At 42.7% G+C, this 21,553-nt stretch overlaps 1 protein-coding gene across 3 annotated transcripts in view; it reads left to right on the top strand.

The window, feature by feature from the left end:
* Nucleotides 1-19,948, top strand: part of LOC140391757 (LON peptidase N-terminal domain and RING finger protein 2-like) — a 54,321-nt gene extending 34,373 nt beyond the window's left edge. For 2 of the 3 annotated variants that reach the window (XM_072476597.1, XM_072476595.1), the window contains exons 9-12: nt 447-605; nt 1,938-2,100; nt 10,388-10,537; nt 16,573-19,948. In XM_072476597.1, the coding sequence (XP_072332698.1) occupies nt 447-605; nt 1,938-2,100; nt 10,388-10,537; nt 16,573-16,737 (637 nt within the window). In that variant the 3' untranslated portion in view covers nt 16,738-19,948. Of the gene's footprint in view, nt 1-446; nt 606-1,937; nt 2,101-2,567; nt 2,655-10,387; nt 10,538-16,572 lie in introns of those variants that run through there. The other variant, XM_072476596.1, reaches the window with a different exon arrangement.
* The last annotated feature ends 1,605 nt before the right edge of the window (nt 19,949-21,553 follow it).

The following is a 21,553-nucleotide window of genomic DNA, read 5'->3' as shown; positions in this document are numbered from 1 at the left end:
GAATCTGTTTATGAATATATTTCTGTAGGTTGCTTGTGTCCTTTCTTCTTCTTTGCAGTGGGTTAGGTGAATGAAGGGTAACTCCAAAACTGGTTGGATCTGATTCAATAATCTGACTTTCTGTATTTCTGTGTATAAATTCATGAATTTTTTTTTTTTTAAAGTTGGACACCATCTGGTGGTCATTATGTAGACTGCTTTCTACCCTGCATCTATAATTTTCAAGGTATTCCACACCACTGATACTTAGCTTCAGTTGATGCTTTGATTTAAAAAGAAATGTGCCAGTCAGTTCTCTAATTTAGTGTCAACTACTCACTCCCCTATGAAAAGGTTTAATGTTTTACATTGTAGCTTCTATTAACTTGGTCTTTCCAATTATTATGTCTACAACCAGTTACCCAGCAAGTGAACAATGAGTAAAATGTTTTTATTTACTATTGCAGCCTAACTGAAGATGTTCCAATTTTTGTCTGCACAATGAGCTTCCCAACTATTCCATGCCCTCTTCATGTTTTTGAACCACGTTATCGGCTAATGATTCGCAGGTGTATGGAAACAGGAACCAAGCAATTTGGAATGTGCATTGGAAATGAGCTTAAAGGGTAAGAGATGCTGTGAGCGGGTGTGTGTCGCGGGGTGTGTTTGGTTCTCCAAGTATCCTAACCATTTTAACATGAGACCAATGCAGCTTATCTGGTTATATCTCTTGCTGTTGTGGGACCATTCTGTGTGCAAAATGGTGGTAACATTTGCTGATGTTATGACAGTGGCAACCCTTCAGAAATATTAGTTTGGAAATGCGAAAAGCTCCACGTATGTTAGATTCTTCCTGTTTCTAATCTGTTTTGAGATCAGGGCACATTATGCCAGTGATTATGCCTAATGCATAAGTGGATTATGATATTGCCAACCAAGATTTTTCTACGATGTGTTATCCCTGTAACCAAATATACCAAACTATCCCTAAATGAAGAAATTACCAAGCAGGTTTCACTTTTTTTGTAACTTTTATTTTACACAAATTACAAGCAATGCAAAATGAACATTAATATGGAAAATTGATACTTCCAAGTGGAAAGGTATATTTTACTGTCAGTACACCAAAGATGGGTCTTGCAAATTCACAAGCACCCACATCACTCCTGCAGCTATGTGGCACTACATACAGTTCAAAGTTCTCTTAACTTGGCCTCTGATATGTAAGATCTCTCACTTTTCCACTGAATTGATTTGGCCCTTGGGTCACATCCTTCAGTAGCTGTATTAGATCAGAGATTGCTAGAGATGATCTTCACCCAAACTACGCAGTCTCTACCGTCAACCAAGGTTGGAATTGAACACCGGTCCCTGGTGCTGTAAGGCAGCAGTGCTAACCAGCAGCAGTAAAATTGTCCAATTCATAATCCCTGCTCTAACCGTATCTTCAACTTTCTGATCCTTTTAGCTGTTTACACATGTGCACACACACAGCTCTTAGTGATTGTGCCTCTCTATCCTTGACCTGCTGCAAGCCTATTCAAAATATGGGAGAGATGTACATGAAATGAAGTATGTTGGACGCCTGGGCAGAGAACCTAGGAATAGATTTTGGACACCTAAAGAGTACTATGTGGCAAAATACTAGTCTAGTGTGCATCTAACTAAGCCCTGAATGAAACTTCACTAATGAGCAGACTAAAAATGGACCTAAAGAGGTTATCTGTTGGTAGCACAGGTGTGTGCTGCAGCATTCATTGTATCCTTGTTTGTAGTGACAGCCTCATCTTTTACTGGTCTGATTAATTAACCTTTTGCAAAGGGCTTTGTGGCTGCAGGAGTAGAATTATTTATCTCCATGTTGTTGGAATGCAGATGTTAATTTTATTGTCTGCAACGCTTTTATTTTTTATTTTTTGAATCTTAAGTTTATGTATAATCCTTTTCTTTTTGTTCAGGTTTGCTGATTATGGCTGCATGCTTGAAATCAGGGATGTCAAGTTTTTTCCTGATGGTCGTTCTGTAGTTGATACAATTGGCAAGTGTCGATTTAAAGTTTTACGCCATGGCCAAAGAGATGGTTATAATACTGCCAACATTGAATATCTTGAAGACACAAAGGTAAATGTTTTGAGATTTATGTATAATTTCTTCCTTCTTGACCCTAACGACTTAATGTCCCAGTTCAGAAACTAGTCCAATGATACTGGGTCTCTAATAATCCAAACTCCTTGAAACCAGTCATGGAAAACACTGCATTATTTTTTTTCAATGAATGAGATGGGGTAGAAATAGTAATTGTGCTGGTTAGGTTCCAGTTTCCACTAAAATTAATTTGCATAATACCAGCATAACATTTTCCAGGAACTAGTGCTGTTGGGTAGTGTAAAAAGTATTCCTTAATGTAGTTGAGTGTAATCTGGTGCAGTTTTAATTAATACAGCTGAGTAGAGCATGAGCCAATAAGTTATCACTGTCTTCAAACGATGGAGGACACAAAAGTTAATTTGCAGGTGCAGCAAGCAGGATCAATGGTATGTTAAATTTCTGTACCAACCCTGTGTGTTAACTCTTCGTGTTCTTTGCAGAAGTGCACCCAAGTCTCTTTGAACATCCAACATTTACAAGTTTCACAGCTTTAAAAAAAATCTGCTTTTCTATTCTTTACTACTGAAGTGAGTAACCTCTGACTTCCCCACATTATACTCCATCTACCACCTTGTTGCCACTCACTTAACCTGTCTATATCTTTTTGTAGCCTCTTTTATGTCCTCGCAGCTTACTTCACGCCATTCGAAAAGTTTGTTGATAAAATAAAGTTAGGTGGAATGATCAACAGGGCCAACATTCTTTTCTGCTTAAGATGTAGAACTAGCTGCATCTTATTCTCTTTCACCCCCCTCCCCCATACATGTGCAGAATGAATTTTGTTATTTTTTAAAAACATGTGTTTATTGAAAATGTTTAATTATAAACAAAATAGTGTAAAACAATTAATTCAAGTTACAATGACAAAGAACCCAACCAATCAAAAGCACTAATTAACGTAACCCTGCAAAACTAAACCAAACCCCTTAACTGATGGTAACTAACTCTTTAAAAAAGGAAATAATTGGCCGCCATCTTGGGTAGAACACTTCTACAGACACCCTAATCGTTTACTTGACCGTCTCCAAATGTAAGAACGACATGAGGTAACCAAACCAAGCTGAGGGACTAGGCGGAGTAAGAGACCTCCACCCAAGCAGAACTTGTCTCCAGGCTATTAACGAGGCAAGGGCGAGGATATCTGCCTTCAACACCATCTGCAGCACCGACGAGTCTGATGCCCTGAAAATGGCCACCAGTGGACATTGCTTCAGAACAATATTAAGTATCTCTTAACAGTGTTGAAGAAAGAGACCCAAAAGCTTACTAACTTGGGACAAGACCAAGGAATGTGGTTAGCCAGCCCCTGAAAACGATGCTCACACCTGTCCTCCACCCCAGAGAAGAATCCACTCATCCTCGCCTTGGTCAGATGAGTCTTGCGAACCACCTTGAATTGGATCAGATTAAGCCGAGCACATGATGTGGTGTTGACCCTGTCGAGGGCCTCACTCCATACCTCATCATCCAGAATGAGACTCAATTCACCCTCCCCATTTCAGTTTTATCTCATTTAACGGAGCCGACTACGCTGGTGGGATCTGGCCATCTATGCACTAAATAATCCCCTCCTAACAGACCAAGCCAAAGACAAAATCCTCTTCAGCAGGGAGGAGGGTGGTGTCAAGGGAAAGAGGGAAAACCTTGTGTGAAAAATCATAAAAAGTATTTGAACAGATTGGAACCAGGAAGTTGACATTTCTCCGACAGCTCCTTTAAAGCTGGCAGATCTTCCCTTCACGAACAGGTCTCCAAACCCTTTCCCTTCCATGACCTAATCGAAACCCGCTGGCAAAAAAAGTGATTATTGTAGATAGGGGCCAACAAAGACTTGGAACTGAGTTCAAAATGCTGTCTGAACTGCTTCCAGAATCTTGAGGTGGACACCACTACCGGATTAGAGGAAAATGTCACCAGAGAGAATGGCAACGATGCGGTTACTAATGCACCAAGGCTGGAACTCTTACAGGAGTTCTCCTCTATTTGCCCTGAATGGAAACCAGATCACTGAACCACCCCAGTACCTTCTTAATATTGGCTGCCCACTAGTAAAATAATAAATTGGAAAAGTTAAGCCTTCTGATTACCTATCTCTCGGGATCCTCCACGGATCCTTGGGGTCTTACCTGCCCAAATAAATGAGGACACTAATTTATTAATTTTGACAAAGAAGGACTTGGGGAGAAAAGTGGGGAGACATTAAAAAATAAATAAAAATCTCAGGAACACATTTCTCTTATAGTCTGAACTTTGCCTGCCAAGGACAGGGAAGATCATCCCACTTCTGCATATTTGACCCCATTAACTAGTATAATTTAATTTATGAAGCGAGGCCCATCGTGGACCACACTCATTCCTAGATAACTAGATCTGGCAAGGTGAAAAGATAGTAATGCCAGGTAGACTCCTCCCGGGAGGTTTACCAGGAAGTATTTGCTCTTGTCCAAATTCAACTTGTACTCCGAGAAGGAGCCAAAGCTCCCAAGCAGCTTCAATATCTCCTCCATAATGAATACTGGGTCCATAAATATAAAGCAGATCATCCTTTGCTCCACCCCTTCCTGATTTATCGTCTCCACTTACTGGAAGATTTTCGTTCTATGCCAAGCGGCTCTATTGCCAGAGCAAAAACATGAAAATGAATGAAATAAAAATCGCTTATTGTCACAAGTAGGCTTCAAATGAAGTTACTGTGAAAAGCCCCTAGTCGCCACATTTCGGCGCCTGTTCGGGGAGGCTGTTACGGGAATTGAACCGTGCTGCTGGCCTGCCTTGGTCTGCTTTCAAAGCCCGCGATTTAGCCCTGTGCTAAACAGCCCCTGTGCTAATCAGCCTAAACAGAGTGGAGACAATGGACATCCCTGCATTGTGCCCCTATTCAGTGGAAAGAAAGAAGCCAGAATTCAAAACTTTAGTGCGAACACTAGCAGTGGGAGCCCTATACAATAAATAAGCCCAGGATGTAAACTCCAAAGTGACTCCACCCTATCAAATGCTTTTCAGCGTCTGGGGAAATGATCACCTCCGGATCGGGCATGTAGGAGAGAACAATATTTAATAGACAATGTATATTGGCTGACAATTGCTAACCCTGCCTGTCTGATCTTCCGAGATCACGTCTGGGAGTCAGGGCTCCAACTGCAGTACCAGCACTTTTGCAAGTAACTTAGTGTCCGCATTTAAAAGTAGATGGGTCAGTATGACCCACACTCTGTCTTTCTGAAGAATCAAGGAAATGGAGATCCATACAAGTTAATGGGCAACGAACCACATAACAATGAGTCATTAAACCCATCTAAAATTAGAGGGATCACTTGTTCCGCAAACTATTTGTAAAACTCAATGGGGAAACCATCAGGGCCAGGAGCTTTGCCCGTCTGCATCAACCCAATGCATTTCCTAATTTCCTCTGGGTCCAACAGGGATTCCAACTCTTAACGCCTCTCCTTCTCCACCACTGGGATGGATAACCCATCCAGAAAATCAGACATGGCCGAACTCTTTTGCGGGGGCTCCGATGTACAGAGATCATGATAAAAGGTTTCAAAAGCCGCATTGACCTGAGGCAGGGCGGAAACCAGGCTGCCACTCTCGTCCGTACCTGCAAAATCTTTCAGCAAACCACCTGCCGTCTCAGCTGGTGAGCTAAGAGGCGACTGGTCTTCTACCTGTGTTCATCAAATACAACCCTCGAAGGTTGCAGCTGGTCCACTGCCTCCTCCGTTGTGTCCGCAGCTTTTCCGTACTTGCCAACAACCCTGGGATTGGGACAAGTGAGTACTGATGGTCAACCTCGAGGATGAGTCCTCTGCTGCTCCACCCCTGCTGTCTTTTCCATGTGAAGTTTGTAGGAAATTATCGCCCCCCGCCCCCCAAAAAAACCCAGATAACCACCTTGAGGGCGACAGCATAGAAGATGGGATAGACTCCCTTTTTCATTAAAATTTAATATATTCCTCGATGGCAGTGGGCATACATTCACAAAATCTCTTGTTTGCTAAACACTATCCAATCTCCATGGTGGTCACTGAGAGGGACCTGACTCTAGTGCCAAATAAACAAAATGTGGGGCATGGTCTCAAACCACCAGAGGGAGGAGAGACTTATCCACCACAAAAAAGTCGATATGCGAGTAGACCTGGTGCACATGGGAGAAATGTCACGCGGGTGCAAAAAACCATTGTCACCTGGGTGCCCCACCATCTGCTCCATGAAAACCAGCAACGCCCTGGCCACCCCTGATGGAGTCAGAAATTTGGGCCTGGACTGATCCATTCTGGGGTCCAGAACACCATTCCCCCCCCCCCCAAAACAACATCAGCTGCTGCAAATCCAAATCCGGGGTGGAGACCAGCAGCCTATTAATAAAATCAGTATCGTCCCAGTTTGGAGCATAGCCATGAACCAGGACCACTGAGGTGCCTGCTAAAGATCCACAGGCAGTAACATGTCTGCCATTGGGGTCAGCCAATATCTTAGCAGCAGAAAACTGAACCCTTTTATTGATTAAAATTGCTGCACCCCGGGCCCTACCATCAAAGCCCAAATGAACAACTGTCCCACCCACCCCTTCCACAACCTTTTCTGGCCTCTGACCCGCAAATGAATCTCTTGCAGAAACACCACGTTGGATTTAAAACTTTAAAAAAATAAATTTAGAGTACCCAATTATTTTTTCCCCTATTAAGGGGCAATTTAGCGTGGCCAACCCACCTAACCTGCACATCTTTGGTTTGTGGGGGTGAAGCCCACGCAGACATGGGGAGAATGTGCAAACTCCATACAGGCAGTGACCCAGGGTCGGGGTTCGAACCCGGGTCCTCAGAGCCGCAGTCCCAGTGCTAACCACTGCGTCACATATGCCCTGGGATTTAAAACTTTTAAGGTGGGGCAGCACGGTGGCGCAGTAGTTAGCATTGCTGCCTGATGGCGCCGAGGTCCCAGGTTCAATCCCGGCCCTGGGTCACTGTCCGTATGGAGTTTGCACATTCTCCCCGTGTTTGCATGGGTTTTACCTCCACAACCCAAAGATGTGCAGGGTAGGTTAATTGGCCACGTTAAATTGCCCATAATTGGAAAAAAAGAATTGGGTACTCTAAATTAAAAAAAAAAAAAAAAACTTTTTAAGGTGATCAAATGCCCTCTCCCTTTTTCACTGGGCCATTCAACGCCCCTGACATTCCAGATGACCAATTTAATTAGAGGCCTCCTGCCTCCCCGTAATCCGGATTCAGCGATTTCCACCAAGAGGGATTATCCAATAGTTACTTAGAGCAGCAACCAGGCCCACCCAAGATGGCTGCCGATCCCACTAACCAGAGTAAACAAAGAAATCTGTACACGCCATGAGCAAAATACCCCTCCCATCCCTGCCCACGGCGACTACTACATTCAAATCCACCTACAAAAAACAGTAAGGTGGATATAAACCACTGAAACCAACTTTGAGCCTCAAACAGGACAAAAACACTAAGCTCATTATCTAAAATCGAACTAATATAATGAGCTGTAGTCAACCCCTCAGCGCCGCTCCGGTTAGCCAACTCATCGGCTAACTGGGTGGCTCTGCCCAGAGTGAAGAAAATTGCTTGCAGAAAAAGACCCCTTAATTAAATTAATAAATGAAATGAAAATTGCTTATTGTCATAAGTAGGCTTCAAATGAAGTTACTGTGAAAAGCCCCTAGACGCTACATTCCGATGTTCGGGGAGGCTGGTACGGGAATGGAACCCGCGCTGCTGACCTGCCATGGTCTGCTATAAAAGCCAGCTATTTAGCCCTGTGCTAAACCAGCCCCTAACCGAGAGCTATATATTTTCTCAATAGTTAGAACAAATAGAACAAAACTAAACCCCCTACCCAAACCTAACTTGAAAAACAAGAAAAATGCAAACATGAACAAGGAACCCCAACAATTCCACATATTAACAAGTCCATCCCCAATATCCAAAAAACTCAATCATCTCAATCACTCCAGCCCATGTTTCTTTTACAAAGGAATCTGCCTCTACCGACACATTTTTAAAAAGTATTTTTCCGCAGAAGTCACTCCTAGCAGTGCCGAGTACACCACCCCAAACTGACTCTGCTTTTATACAGGGCAGCTTTGGCCTTGGAACGCCACCCGCTTTGCCAGCTCCGCTACCACATACTGGTAAAACCTGATGGCATGGCCTTCCCATTCGTAATCGAATGCTCCCTTGCCCTTCTCGGGACCTGCTTGGAGGCTGTGAAATTTCACGATTACTGCTCGTGGTGGTTCGCCGGAACGAGGCTTCTGTTGAAGTGTCAGTTGGGTTCGGTCCAGTTTGGGAGGGGATGTCGGTCTACCGTCCCCCACCATCTTCCCAAACATCTTCGCAAAATGCACTGAGAGTTGGGCCTTCCATCCCCTCTGGAAACCCCACTATTTGGATATTCTGCCTCCTGGAGCAATTCTCAATCGTTCACTTCGCTTTTGGTGCTTTATTCGCATCGGTCACAGCAACATCTCCGCTTATCGTGTTGCTGTGTGCCTTCACCATTTTGTTGGTCCTCTCCAATGCCAAATGAGATGGGTGCCAAGGCCTCTTCCATTGATTTGCGGAGATCCCCTGACACAACCCGCCAGTTTTTGTCAAATTGTGCTGCCAAGGGCTGGTAAGCATCTTGGCCGTTAGTGGAGTGGCCAGAGTCACAGAGGCTGCCTTCCACTATTTTCTCCACCGAGCCCCGAGAAGTCTCAGTCGACGAACTTCTGCTTTCAAGCTTTTTCCGCCTGGGTTCTCTAGGCATTTCACCTAACCCTAACCTTATCCCATTAAACATGTGGATTTTTTAACAAAAATCCCCCCTGAAACTAAGCAAAAAGGACTAAAAGAGCAGTACCTAGTGTTCGCATTCTGAGTTCTTGTGTCATTTCTGTTGCATATTAGTCTTCCTCCAAAGTTAATGTGATGCTAAATTGTGGCTATCCTTATGCTGAATCTTTATCACATGTAGAAAAGGAGATTCTGATGAGCTAGAGTCCAATCCGATTCCCAAAGGTGAAAGATAGTCACCACCTTGCAATCGAACCATAGTGTGCAGAATGTCCCAATTGAGGTAAAATTGGTCCCATGGTGCCTCACTCGAGGACACCTGTGTTGTGTATGTTGGTGTCTTTAAACTATCTCCTGACTCTAGAGATGCCAAACAGCGGGTTGGTGATTCAGGACTTAAGGAAGCAGTGAGCAGAAGGGTTGATGACTCTGGACTCGAGAGTTGGCGAGTCATGAGAGGTGGAAAGTGGGAGGATTTGGGAGGGAAATGGTGAGCAGAACCCCTCTCCCCTTCCCCGCTCACTTTCTCCCATTCTGTAAATCCTCACACGTCAAACCCAGAATTGTGCCTCCGGATCAAATATTTGTGGTCTCTCGTGGTCTCTCAAAAACCACTCCCCGTTTTGCAGCGAGTCAGAAAAACTCCTTGAATAGCACCTCCAGTTCACCATCTGCCGTTTCCAGAGCACGCGCTCTTCCTGCACTGTGATTGAGCTGGCAACCAATCATCTGATGCCACATAGCCAGGCTGGTCACACTGACTGGGATCAGCAAATGTACGTGCCATCATAGCTTCATGGAAGTGTTGATAGTTGGCGCAGCAGAATTTTCTTATGCCATGTGAACAGTGTTAATCAAGTCTGCAGCACTTGATGGGTTGGTGCATGGCCAGGCAGGAGTGCAGTTTAAAGAGGACTTGGATCACGAGACTTTCCTTATTTCCTCCATTTTACCCTAAATTATAGAGGCAGTCCCAAAGCACAGCAATCGTGCAAACTTCATATGTGTAACGTTAAACGAGAAAATTGGTGAAATCCCACCTGTATTGTTTGGGGGTAATGATTCTGATTGCAGATCTTTCAATAAATGAATGAAGTATCCCACAGCTCCACTTTATTCACTAAAAAGTTGAGTTGAGATATAGAAAATCTGCAGCAATTCAACATGTGACTGGAGATATCAATTTTTCTTTTGTTTTGAAGTGCATTTTATTGGCTTGCCACCCAACCCTGTTGCTCACTGCTTTCCTCCAGTCCTGAGTAAGATTAAATGACATGATATTTGAATAGTTTCACGAAGTTGGAGTACAGTGTGCTAATGAGTTCCAATATAGATACAGGTTGAATGTTTTGAAGCTGATGTAACTATTAATTCCAATCGTGCAAAAAATGTTTCAAGTCCAATGTTACCAAATGTTATTCTACCTTTTTAAGATTAGCTCATTATCTTGATTCCAACAGGTAGAAGGAGAGGAGTATCATGAACTTGTCTGTTTGTCTGACTCTGTGTATGACCAAGCTTTCACTTGGTTTAGTTCCCTCAAGGACAATATGAGAACTCAAATTCTGAATCATTTTGGACCAATGCCAGGAAAGGAGCCAATACCTCAGGTAAATGTGATTGCACAATACACATACCTATGTGGAGGCCCACAATCATTTAGCAATACAACTATATTGAACTGACAGTCAGTGAGTTCCATAGCAGTTTCTTTCTTGTGAAGTAAATAGGACATGGGTGGTGCAGCCACAAAATAAGAGGGATACAAATATTTTTCCAACCCTAAACAATGGCCCAGATTTTGTGGTCAGGGTAGAGGCAAGGCTGTCGTGCTCTCTTTGCTGACCGCTCCCACATTTTCTCAGACTTGAGCACTGTCCAGGCGAGCACTTATTGTCCATCTCTATTGCCTTTGAGAAGATGGTGGTGAGTCACCTCTTTGAACCACTGCAGTCCCTATGTTTTTGATACTCCCAAGTGCTATTGGATAGGGAGTTCCAGGAACACCAATATAGTTCCCAGTCAGGATAGTGTGTGACCTGCAGCATTTGCAGGTGGTATTTTACCCATGTCCCTTCAGCCTTTGTTCTTCTGGGTGGTAGAGGTGCTGGGTTTGGAAGGTACTTACAACTTATGCTATTGAAGGAGCAGTAAGTTGCTGCAATACATCCTATAAATGGTACACGCAATACCACAGTGGCGGGGGTAGAAAAATAATGTTCTGCCTGTTAAGCAGGCTGGTGTTGAGCTTCTTGGATATTGGAGTCGTGTTCATCCAGGCAAGATTGAATGTATTCAATCACATTCTTTTTTTTTCAAAAATTTTATTGGCATTTCTCATATTTATAAACCGCCGTATATATACATTACATTTTTCTTGCCCGCACTAACTTATTTTATGATACAGAGAGATTTATTTTGTCCTTCGTTCAACAGACCCTGTCTATAGTTCCTCTCCCCTGCCCTGTTGCCCCCCGCCCCCCCCCCCCCCTCTTGTAGTTTCTCCCCCCCCCCCCCCCTGGGTTCTGTAATCCTATGGTTCCTCCTCTTTCTTGTTTTTTTTTTAAAATTCTTGGCTTACTCCTCATGTCTGGCCTCGAACAGGCCGACAAACTTCCCCCAAGTATCCAGGAAGCCTTCCTCCGACCCTGGATGGCGTACTTAATCTTCGCCAGGTGGAGAAATTCCGAAAGGCCAGCGAATCAATCTGCAGCCGTGGGTGGTGCTGCTGATCGCCAGCCGAGCAGGATTCTCCGGCGTGCGATTAGGGAAGCGAAAGCAAAGGCGTTGGCCCCCTTCTTTGTGTAGCTCTGGCTGTTCCAAAACCCCGAAGATTGCCACTATCGGGCACGGCTCCACCCTCACCCCACCACCTTGGACATTGCCTCGGAGAAGGCTGTCCAGAACCTAGCAAGTTTGGGACAAGCCCAAAACATGTGGGTGTAGTTGGCCGGGCCCCTCTGGCACCGTTCACATTTATCCTGCACCTCCGGGAAGAACCTATTCATTCGGGTTCTGGTCAGGTGCGCTCTGTGCACCACTTTGAGCTGCACTAGGCTGAGCCTTGCGCAGGAGGAGGTGAAGTTCGCCCTGTTCAGTGCTTCGCTCCAGAGTCCCCACCCTACCTCTGTCACCAGGTCGTCCTCCCATTTTTGTCTGGTCTCATCCAGTGGTGTTCGAGCTCTATCCAGTAGCTGTCCGTATATTTTCCCACATAGCGCCCCCCCTTCTCGCTGCTTGTGCCTTTCCGGTTTCTGGGACCCTGGGATACCCTACTGTCTCTTTGAGGAGGAGATGTCTGATTTCCTGTCCTTTTGCTAGTTTCCACTTCCTCATCAGTTTGCCCAGTGTCGCCAGTCTGTGCCCTACGTAGAAGTCCCCGACTGTCCCACCTCCACCGTTTGAAGGTGGTATCTAGCATAGCTGGGGGGGAATCTGTGATTGACGCAGACGTGGGCCATGGGGGAAATTTTAGTTATCCCGAAGTGTTGTCTCAGCTGGGTCCACGTTCTCAGCATGGCCACTACCACTGGGTTCGTTGTGCATCTTGTTGAGGAGGATGGGAGTGCTGCTGTGGTCAGGGCCCGGAGGGTCATTCCTTGACAGGATGCCTACTCCATTTGTACCCAATCTGTGCCGGGTTCTTGTACCCATCCCCTCCCTCTTTCTGCCGTTGCTGCCTAGTGGGAGTATTGTAGGTTTGGTAAGGCCAAGTCCCCTTTGATTTTCCTTCTTTGCAGTGTCGGTTTGGGAATTCCCGGGTTCTTCCCCCCCACTCCACCCCCCACCCCACACACAAACGCCATGATCAGACTGTCTACATTTTGGAAAAAGGCCTTGGGGATGAAGATCGGGATGGATCTAAATAGGAAGAGGAACCTTGGTAGTATGTTCATCTTGATCGTCTGCACTCTCCCCGCCAGGGAGAGTGTGATTGAGCCCACCTTTTGAAGGTCTTTTCTTATTTCCTCCACCAGGCTGGTCAGGTTCCACTTGTGGATCTGTGTCCAGTCTCTGGCTATCTGGATCCCCAGGTAACAGAATTTGTTCTGGGCCGTTTTAAACGGGAGCTCTCCAGCTCTGTCCCACCCCCGTTTGGGTTCCCTGGGAATGCCTCGCTTTTGCCCAGGTTACGTTTGTAGCCCAGGAAGGTTCCAAACTCTTTCCGTATTTGCAGTATTGCCTTCAGTCCCTCCTATGGCTTTGAGACATAGAGGAGCAGGTCATCTGCATAGAGTGAAACTCTGTGCTCTCTGTCTGCTCTCCGGATTTCCTTCCAGCTTTTCACGTCCCGCAGGGCTATCGCCAGGGTTTCGATCGCTAGCGCGAACAAGAGTGGGGACAGGGTGCGGCCCTATCTTGTTCCTCTCTGTAGCTGGAAGTATTCAGAGCTGGTGGTGTTAGTTCGAACACACTCGTTTTGGGAGCGTTGTACAGGAGCCTCACCCAGGCGGTGAATTCCGCTTCTAGTCCAAACCGCTCCAGTACCTCGAGGAGGTAGTTCATTCGACTCTGTCGAAGGCCTTTTCTGCATCCAGGGAGACGATCACCTCTGGTGTTCTCTCCGCGGGGGGATTCCATCACATTCTTATTTGGAGGTGAGCCACTTGCCACAGAATATCCAGCTTGCGATGTGCTCTCATCGTGACAGTATTTATGGCTGGTCCAGTTAAGTTTCTAGTCAAAGCTGACCCCAAGATATTGATGGTGGTAATTTGGCAATAATGAAGTAATTGAATGCCATGAAGAAGACAGTTAAATTCTTTTATTAGACCTGACCATTGCTGGGCATTCGGGTGGCATTGATATTTGCCACTTATCAGCCAAGACCTGAATTTTGTCAAGGTCTTGCTGCTTGTAGGCATGGATCATCTGAGAAGTTGCAAATGGAACTGAACACTAATCATCAGTGAATGTCACCATTTCTGACCTCATGATGGAGAGAAGGGCATTGTTGGGAATGCTGAAGATGATTGAGCCGAACATTACCCAGAAGGAACTCTGACAGTGATGTCCTGCAGCTGTGCTAATGGTCATCAATAACTACAGCCATCTTCCTTCGTGATAGCTGTGATGCTAGCCAGTGGAGATTTTTCACCCGATTCCCTATTAATTTAATTTTACAAGGGTTTCTTGATGCCACACTTGGTTAAGAGCTGCATTTGAGACTAAGGGCAATCACACTTGGCTCAAATTCAGTTCTTTTATCTGTATTTGGACAAAAGACCTGGAGCCAAGCAAAACGAAACTGACCAGGTTATTGCGAAGCAAGTGCTGTGTAATAGCACTGTCAATGAAAACTTCCATCGTGCTGCTGATAGAGTAGACAAATGGAATGATAATTGGTTGATTTATCATGTATTTTGTGGGCAGGACAGTTTTCCAATTTGGTACATAGCAGTGAGCAGTTAAACTGGAAAAGTTTGACTAGAGGCATGGCTAGTTCTCGGCACAAGTCTTCACTATACCTGGGATGTTTTTGAAGCCTGTGTATTGTATCCAGTGTGCCCAGCACTTTCTTGACATGCAATAATGGAATTGGCTGAACACTGCTTCTGAGACCTCAGCTGGAGGCCAAGATGGACCACCCACTTAGAACTTTTAGTGAAAGATGGTTGCAAACACCTGCTGGGCTCTACCATCATTGAGAAATGTTCATGGAGCTGCCTTCTTTCTTCAGTTTAATTGTTCATCACCATTCATGACTGGATATGGTAGGAATTGAAAGCTCTGGTTGTGGGATCAATTAACTCGTGTAGTAGCTGATTCCACTGAATATAGATCAGTGTTGCACCAAGTTAGTACTTCAATTTTAGGTATACCTCGTGCTGCTCCTGGCATTCTCTTCTGCACTGCTCATTAAACCATGTTGGTTCCCTGGCTTGATGGCGATGGTTGAGTGAGGGATGTGCTTGACCATAATGTTATAAATTGCGCTGGAATACAATTCTGCTTGTAGCCTACGGTGCCTAATAGATGCACAGTTTTGAGCTGCAAGATTTGTCTGAGTCTAACCCTTTTAGCATAGTGAATGTGCCACACAGCAGAATGAAAACTATCTTTTGCATTAAGATGTAACTTCATCTTCACAAGGACTGTGCAGTGGTCACACCTTCCAACACTTCTTCTGTGGCAGGTTGGTGAGGATGAGGCCAAGAAGGTTTCTTGCTTGTGATTGTACTCCCATCACCTGCTGCAAACTCAGCCAGGCAGCTATGTCCTCCAGGCTCTCTCTTGTGCGCTCGCTCTCGCTCTCGCTCTCGCTCTCTCTCTCTCTCTCTTTTTCTCTCGCACTTTCTCTTGTTTTTTTTCTCTCTCTCTCTCTTTCTCTTTCTCTCTCTCTTTTTTTTCTCTTTCTCTTTTGCGTGCTCTCTGTGCGTGCTCTCTCCTTTTTCCCTCCTTTTTTCTTTCTCTCGTTTTCTCCCTCTCTCGTTTTCTCTTTCTCTTTCTCTCTCTCTTTTTTTCTCTCTTTCTCTTTTGCGTGCTCTCTGTGCGTGCTCTCTCCTTTTTCCCTCTCCTTTTTTCTTTCTCTCTTTTTCTCCCTCTCTCGTTTTCTCTCTCGCGCACGTACTCTCTGACCCAGCACCGTGTTCTTTTTTCTTGAGGGTTTACATCACCTGTGTGAAGCCTGAAGAAATCTAAAGGCGAGTATAAAAATCAAAATAAAGATTGGGAAAGATAGATGGCAATGTGGCACAGAATTGTTCTAAATCTCCGACACTATTTCTGAAGGAATGAGACTTAACGCTGCCAAGATTAAATTCAAAGGGTCGGAGAGGTTGTTTGTGAGTAATTATTATTTGTCAGTTGTTGAATATTCACTTACTCCTGAATGCACTGCCCCATATCGTTTGTGAACTAATGTGACAATTACAGTAACTTCACATTGCACAGATTTCAATGCACCAATTTCAATCAGCAAGACACTAACAGCACATTCTGGGAAGGAGCAGGCTGTCTCTTCATGGCAGCTTCCCAAAGTGTAGATGCCAGAAATGTTGATAATAACGAAAACTCTTAGAATCTCTCTCTTAAGGGGCTGTTTAGCACAGGGCTAAATCGCTGGCTTTGAAAGCAGACCACAGCAGGCCAGCAGCACGTTTCGATTCCCGTAACAGCCTCCCCGAACAGGCGCCAGAATGTGGCGACTAGGGGCTTTTCACAGTAACTTCATTTGAAGCCTACTTGTGACAATAAGCGATTTTCTTTTCATTTTTCATTTCCCTTTATGAAATCTGGGCCAATATGTGGTAGGAGGAAGAAAACAACAAAGAAACTGTCAAAACACCCTCTAGCAAGATTTTGGTTGGAAGCCGTGGAACTCACTGGAGAGAGAAGGATCTCACTGTTTTTTTAAAAAAAAAAAAATTAAAAAAATTGAACTGGGCAGAGGTTTTTGTCACATCCCACTGAAACGTTTGTAGATCCGGAAGATATATGAATATCAAATTTCGAACCAGTTTGTGAATTTTGTATTTCAACTATTTCTACCTCTTAAATATCTATAGCAGGACATCTTTAGAGATCAACAGTAAATAAGTGATTAGTGTGTAATATCTTTCTTATTCTTTTTGGCAGAGGGTTTGAAGCTGATAGCATTTAGTTCAAAAACACTTTTTTAAACTGTTGTCCTTTTTTATTGCAGTCAAGTCAAAATGGTCCTGCCTGGTGCTGGTGGCTGTTAGCTGTTTTACCTTTAGAAAGTCGTGCTCAGCTGGCTGTTCTCTCAATGATATCACTCAAAGATCGCCTTATTGCCATTCGCCGTGTATTGGTATTTGTGACCCGACAACCGCTTCGCTCACTGTGATTTTGACTTGGTGGGGTCTAAAGCTGCATTCCAAAAGTGTTTTCAAAAGCCAATTTTGGTATCAGTATTATCATCTTGATCTAATCTATATATGGAAAACTTCTTAAAGCTCAATCAGAACCAAAGTAATATGATGTTTCGAATTATGTAATTAAACTGAGCAGAGTCATTCCTTCCAATTGAGAAAGAAATCAGCAGTCAAGAGAATGCACTCCAAAGGGGCTGAGTAGCATGGGTTAGAACTGCCTTTTCACCTCTTGTTATAGTTGAAGACAAATGATGTTGACTGGAAAATAGTTTCGCTAAATGCTGTTGATTCCTGTTTAAATGTCTTTCGTCAAAGTCAAGTACTCCTAGTAAATGTAAGTTCACAAAACAGAACAGTCCATTGAAAGAAGCTAAGTGTGGCTGCCCTGGGACAAAAAAAAAATCATAGTGCAATTTCTGAAATGCAGTGAGGGCTGTGTATATGGGGATATACTTTGCATAGTTGTTAATTAAATGGATGGCACACTGTTCATTTGCACTGTTTTGCAGGAAGCATTGAAGATCTATGATTTTAGTCCAGTTCACATGTCTTAATGAGAATATGTAATATGATGCACTCTGGATTGAAATTCTGTCATTTTCTTCATATCTAATGCTGTTCATACACTGCACAAATGTTGCCATGCCCACCACCTCCAGACATTCCTAATGCCATTTTTGGAATTGCAAGAAAATTGCTGATATTAATGTTTGGGGTTAAAGTGCCACAGCATGAAAATGTGCTGGCTCTGATTTGGGAAAGTTTTATATTAATTGTCACAAGCTAAGACTATTATTGACACTGGCCTTAAATTTGCAGTCTACTGCGAATCAAGGGCTCTCACTACTGACCACTAAAAAATCCTCGCTGAGAGACCTAGCGATCTTTGTGGCAAGAAGTTTACAAATTAATTGCTTGGAAAAGATGTGTTATTAATGGGGATTTCAGGCTATCCAAGCAGCCAGCCACGTTAAATAATTCTTGTAGGAGATTTAAAGTCCTAATATCAAACCTCTTCCTCCGTGAAATAAAGATGAGGACATTGTCATGGGGATAACGTAGAAGCTGAAATATCATGAACAATTTTTTTTTTTCAATTAGCTTTTAAATCATTTAATTAAAACTTAATCCTAATTGTGACCATCACATTGCACACATTTTGTTCAGCAGTAGTTACTATGAAGTTTGGTAGTTTAGCAGATTGCCATTTTAAAAAAAAGTTACACCTTACTCAACAAGGTGTGACTTTTTTATGAAGTCATCAGCTCAATTGATTTTGCTGATTGACTCTTGGGAGGGCATTCAGGAGGAGAGAACGGTACTGAAGTCAACCATCAGCTTTTTTTCAGGTGGGTTCCTCCAAATGTCAGGAATTGATTGAAGTCTTCTCTACAATTGTGGTACTGAACTTGGCGCTGCCTTCTCTCAGACCAGCAGAAGGGCTTAGATTTTTACAACAATCTGTTTTTTTTTTTTTTGTAGAGTCATAATTGAGTTTTTGTTTTGTTTTATTTTCAGCTGGGCCTGCAATTATTTGTGTGTAAATTGTTGGTGCATGATTGCAGATTGGCTTTCACGTGTTTTTGTTTTCTGTTCAACGTCTTTCCTCCAACAAATCCCTAATTGTTAATACACTGCCAAGTACACCTTTGCTTAGTTAAATTCAGAAAGATACCATTTGGGGAATTTTGGTCAAATACTCTCCTCCCACCTTATTGCGTGACTTCCAAGACTGCACCTCAGATATTTTTTGCACTTGCAACCATTGTATTGTCGTTAGGCTTTTTGGTAAACCACATCTCTGAATAAATTCCTTAATTTTTAACACTGGCTTCACATTTATGTTTTCACATATGTGAATTTTATTCCCATTGTATAAAAAATGCAAACTTTCTTGGGTATAGGATGACCATCTCACCTGAAATTAAATTTTAGAAAAGCAAGGACCTATTTTCTGTCACTAATTATGCCCGAGAAGCTATTCAATTGTAATAAATGTAGTTTCGATATGCTCTACCATCACCATGCTCTGCCATCAATATGCAGATACTTGTGGTGAATCTCCAGCGATTCTCCCTGTCACCATTCTGTTTAAGGTCATTTTCAGCTCATGCCCATCTTTCCAACCCCTTGACATTAAACTCTATTAAGAATCAACTGTAGCAAGAAAGAAACGACTATAACTGGTATAGGAAGGTGCACATTTTTTCTCTCTCTCCCATTCCCAACCCTCTTGAGTTGTATTTTCACTGGCACCTCCCGCTGATTTTTAATGTTTGTTTCTCTTGTTCATTCCCTGTTTTATATTCTGGAAATGTTTTAATTAGTACTGTTTTTATATGCTCTAAAACACTGGCAGTTGTCAGTTTAGAGAAGTTTTATTCTAATTTCCACCATTTTCTTTACAAAATCCTGTCTTATGGATGCTGAACATTGGCTTGTAAAATAATGATTGTGACTGAAAAATCCAGTGTTACTGTGAATTATTATCAAGGTTTGCAATGCTAAATTTTGTTGTCTTATTGTTTTATTTCACATGAAGATGCTTCACTTATTTGTAGTATGATTGCTGAATTTGTACAGTTTCATAGGCATTCTCACAATATTGTGTTGCTTTGAAGCAGCAAGCTTTGTATTTGTTCCTGAATTTGGAAACCAAAATGAGCAAAGATATATATTTGTTACAAGAACATGGCTCGCAAAAACCATTGTCCAAATAATGTCAGCTTTGATTTAGTTTATTTTCATCTTTGGTATTGGTTTTGTTATATGTTGTGAATTAAGTGGAGTATATACAGATGCAGAATTTGGTTTGCACTGTTGTTAAACACTTGATGAATTTTCAGCCCTGACTCTCTTATCATACAATTGCTGCCAACAGGGCACATTTTGTTTTTAAGGCAATAATATATGCAAAATTTTCATTCATGGTTTTGCACACTGTAAATTCTTTTGGATTCCATGTTGCAGTGGTCAAAAGGAATCTGGCATTCTGTATTTTAGCAACTAAAATATATTATGCAAGCCCCAGACCAGTTTACATTCAGATTATATTTGCACATGGTATGCTCCAACATTGAACTTGAACTGCAAGCTGACTAATGTGTTTTCCTTCAAAGATCTGTGTCCGGCATTTCTCATTAAAATGTGTTGTATGTGACTTAAGAGGCCTTTCAATCTAAAGTCTGAATCTTTTTATTTACCTTTTAAAAATCCTTTGCACTGCGTGGCTACCATAAAAATGTCTTGTGTTTTGATTCAATGCCTTTTCTGTTTCAGAAATGGATAAAACAATATGCTGCAATCTCTTGTGTATATATGTATTATATAAAAGTACAAAATATATTTATTTGGATTAAAAACTATTTCTGAAACAATCTTTTTGCCACAGCGAATATTAGGTTCCACCTCATTCACACTTTCCATGCACTACAGGAGAAAGCCCTCGACAGTAGTTATTCAACTATAACCTACTTCACTCGCCAACAGACTAGACGACACTTAAGAGTTGAGTTTGCAAGCTATAGCAGGGCAGCTAAGCTGTCACTAGATGGTTTGCAAGCTTCCCGATCACAGCAAGAATTAAGCAATTATACTTTGTGTGTTATCTCGTGTAATTAATACCAGTCAAAATAATACATTTGTTCAAAACTATATATGTCCATTCACAACTAATAATTAGGATTACATAGGAGTACAGTTACTAATACTAATCACAGCACACACATAGTATAATATTGCCAGTCACAATAGTGCCTTTACTTATCTACAAGCTTCCATTATCTACAAGCTTCCAGACGGTTATTAAGTATACACCTGAGCTCTAGCCCCCAGACTCCTTTCCATTAACATGTATTCTATGATCATGCGAGGGACTGCTGCCTGCTGTCAATTAACTTTATGGGTGCAAACATCCTTGTCGAAACTACAAATCTTTGGGAGCATTATCTGTTGCAATGGCTTGTCCATGGAAAGGCTGCTAGCCTCGGCAAGCAGGAACTCGTGTTAACCCGTAGGTTTTATTTAAACCTGTTATATAGGTCTTGTACCCAAATCTACCCCTTCAAAGCCCAAATTTTATAACATTGAAAATTGTCTGATTTGGAGTGCCTTGCAGTAAAGACAGGTCCACGATGAGAAAAGATCACCTCCTGTACAAGAGATAATGGTGTCCTATCCAGTCTGTATTTATCAGTGTTAAATTGAGTCTTGCTTTGTGAATGTGATTCTTCAACAGGCACACTATTTTATGGATAGAATAATTTAAATTTTACCTGTATAAACTTAAGTAAAGAGACCAAAGACCTTAGATTTAATAGAAGGCAAAAGGTAAATAGAACTACAGATCAACATCCAAATGTTTGACAGGAGGAGGAAGTGATAGAAATCATGTGCACTCCAGTAAGAGTGAAAAGGAGTGTATCTAAGACTAGGGGCTGCATGTTACATGGTGAAAATGGGTCTGTAACATTCTTATGTCGACATACTATTGATGATTGGCAAAATGGACAGCTCTAGAAATTGTGGCCTGCCCCCATATTCAATTATTGACAGTTGGATAGTTAAGCTTATTAAGAGTTCAGTTGACTGCCATAATTCACATGCTGGATGCTACACCACTAAAGAGTGTGAAGCAAGTTAGGTGGGAACTCTTTTTTTTTTGCAATTGATGAAAGGAAGAGTGGGTTTAAAGGCTGCGGCTGAGCCTTTTGTTTGACCTAAGTAGTTCAGGCTGCTGGTGTTATCATTCGCTATTGGAAGGGTTCTAGTGTATGCGTTTTGCTGATT

This window comes from Scyliorhinus torazame, chromosome 15, assembly GCF_047496885.1.
Source record: "Scyliorhinus torazame isolate Kashiwa2021f chromosome 15, sScyTor2.1, whole genome shotgun sequence".
Classification (NCBI taxonomy): domain Eukaryota; kingdom Metazoa; phylum Chordata; class Chondrichthyes; order Carcharhiniformes; family Scyliorhinidae; genus Scyliorhinus; species Scyliorhinus torazame.
The sequence above is the reverse complement of the archived record's forward strand: the minus strand, read 5'-3'. Positions and strand labels throughout refer to the sequence as shown.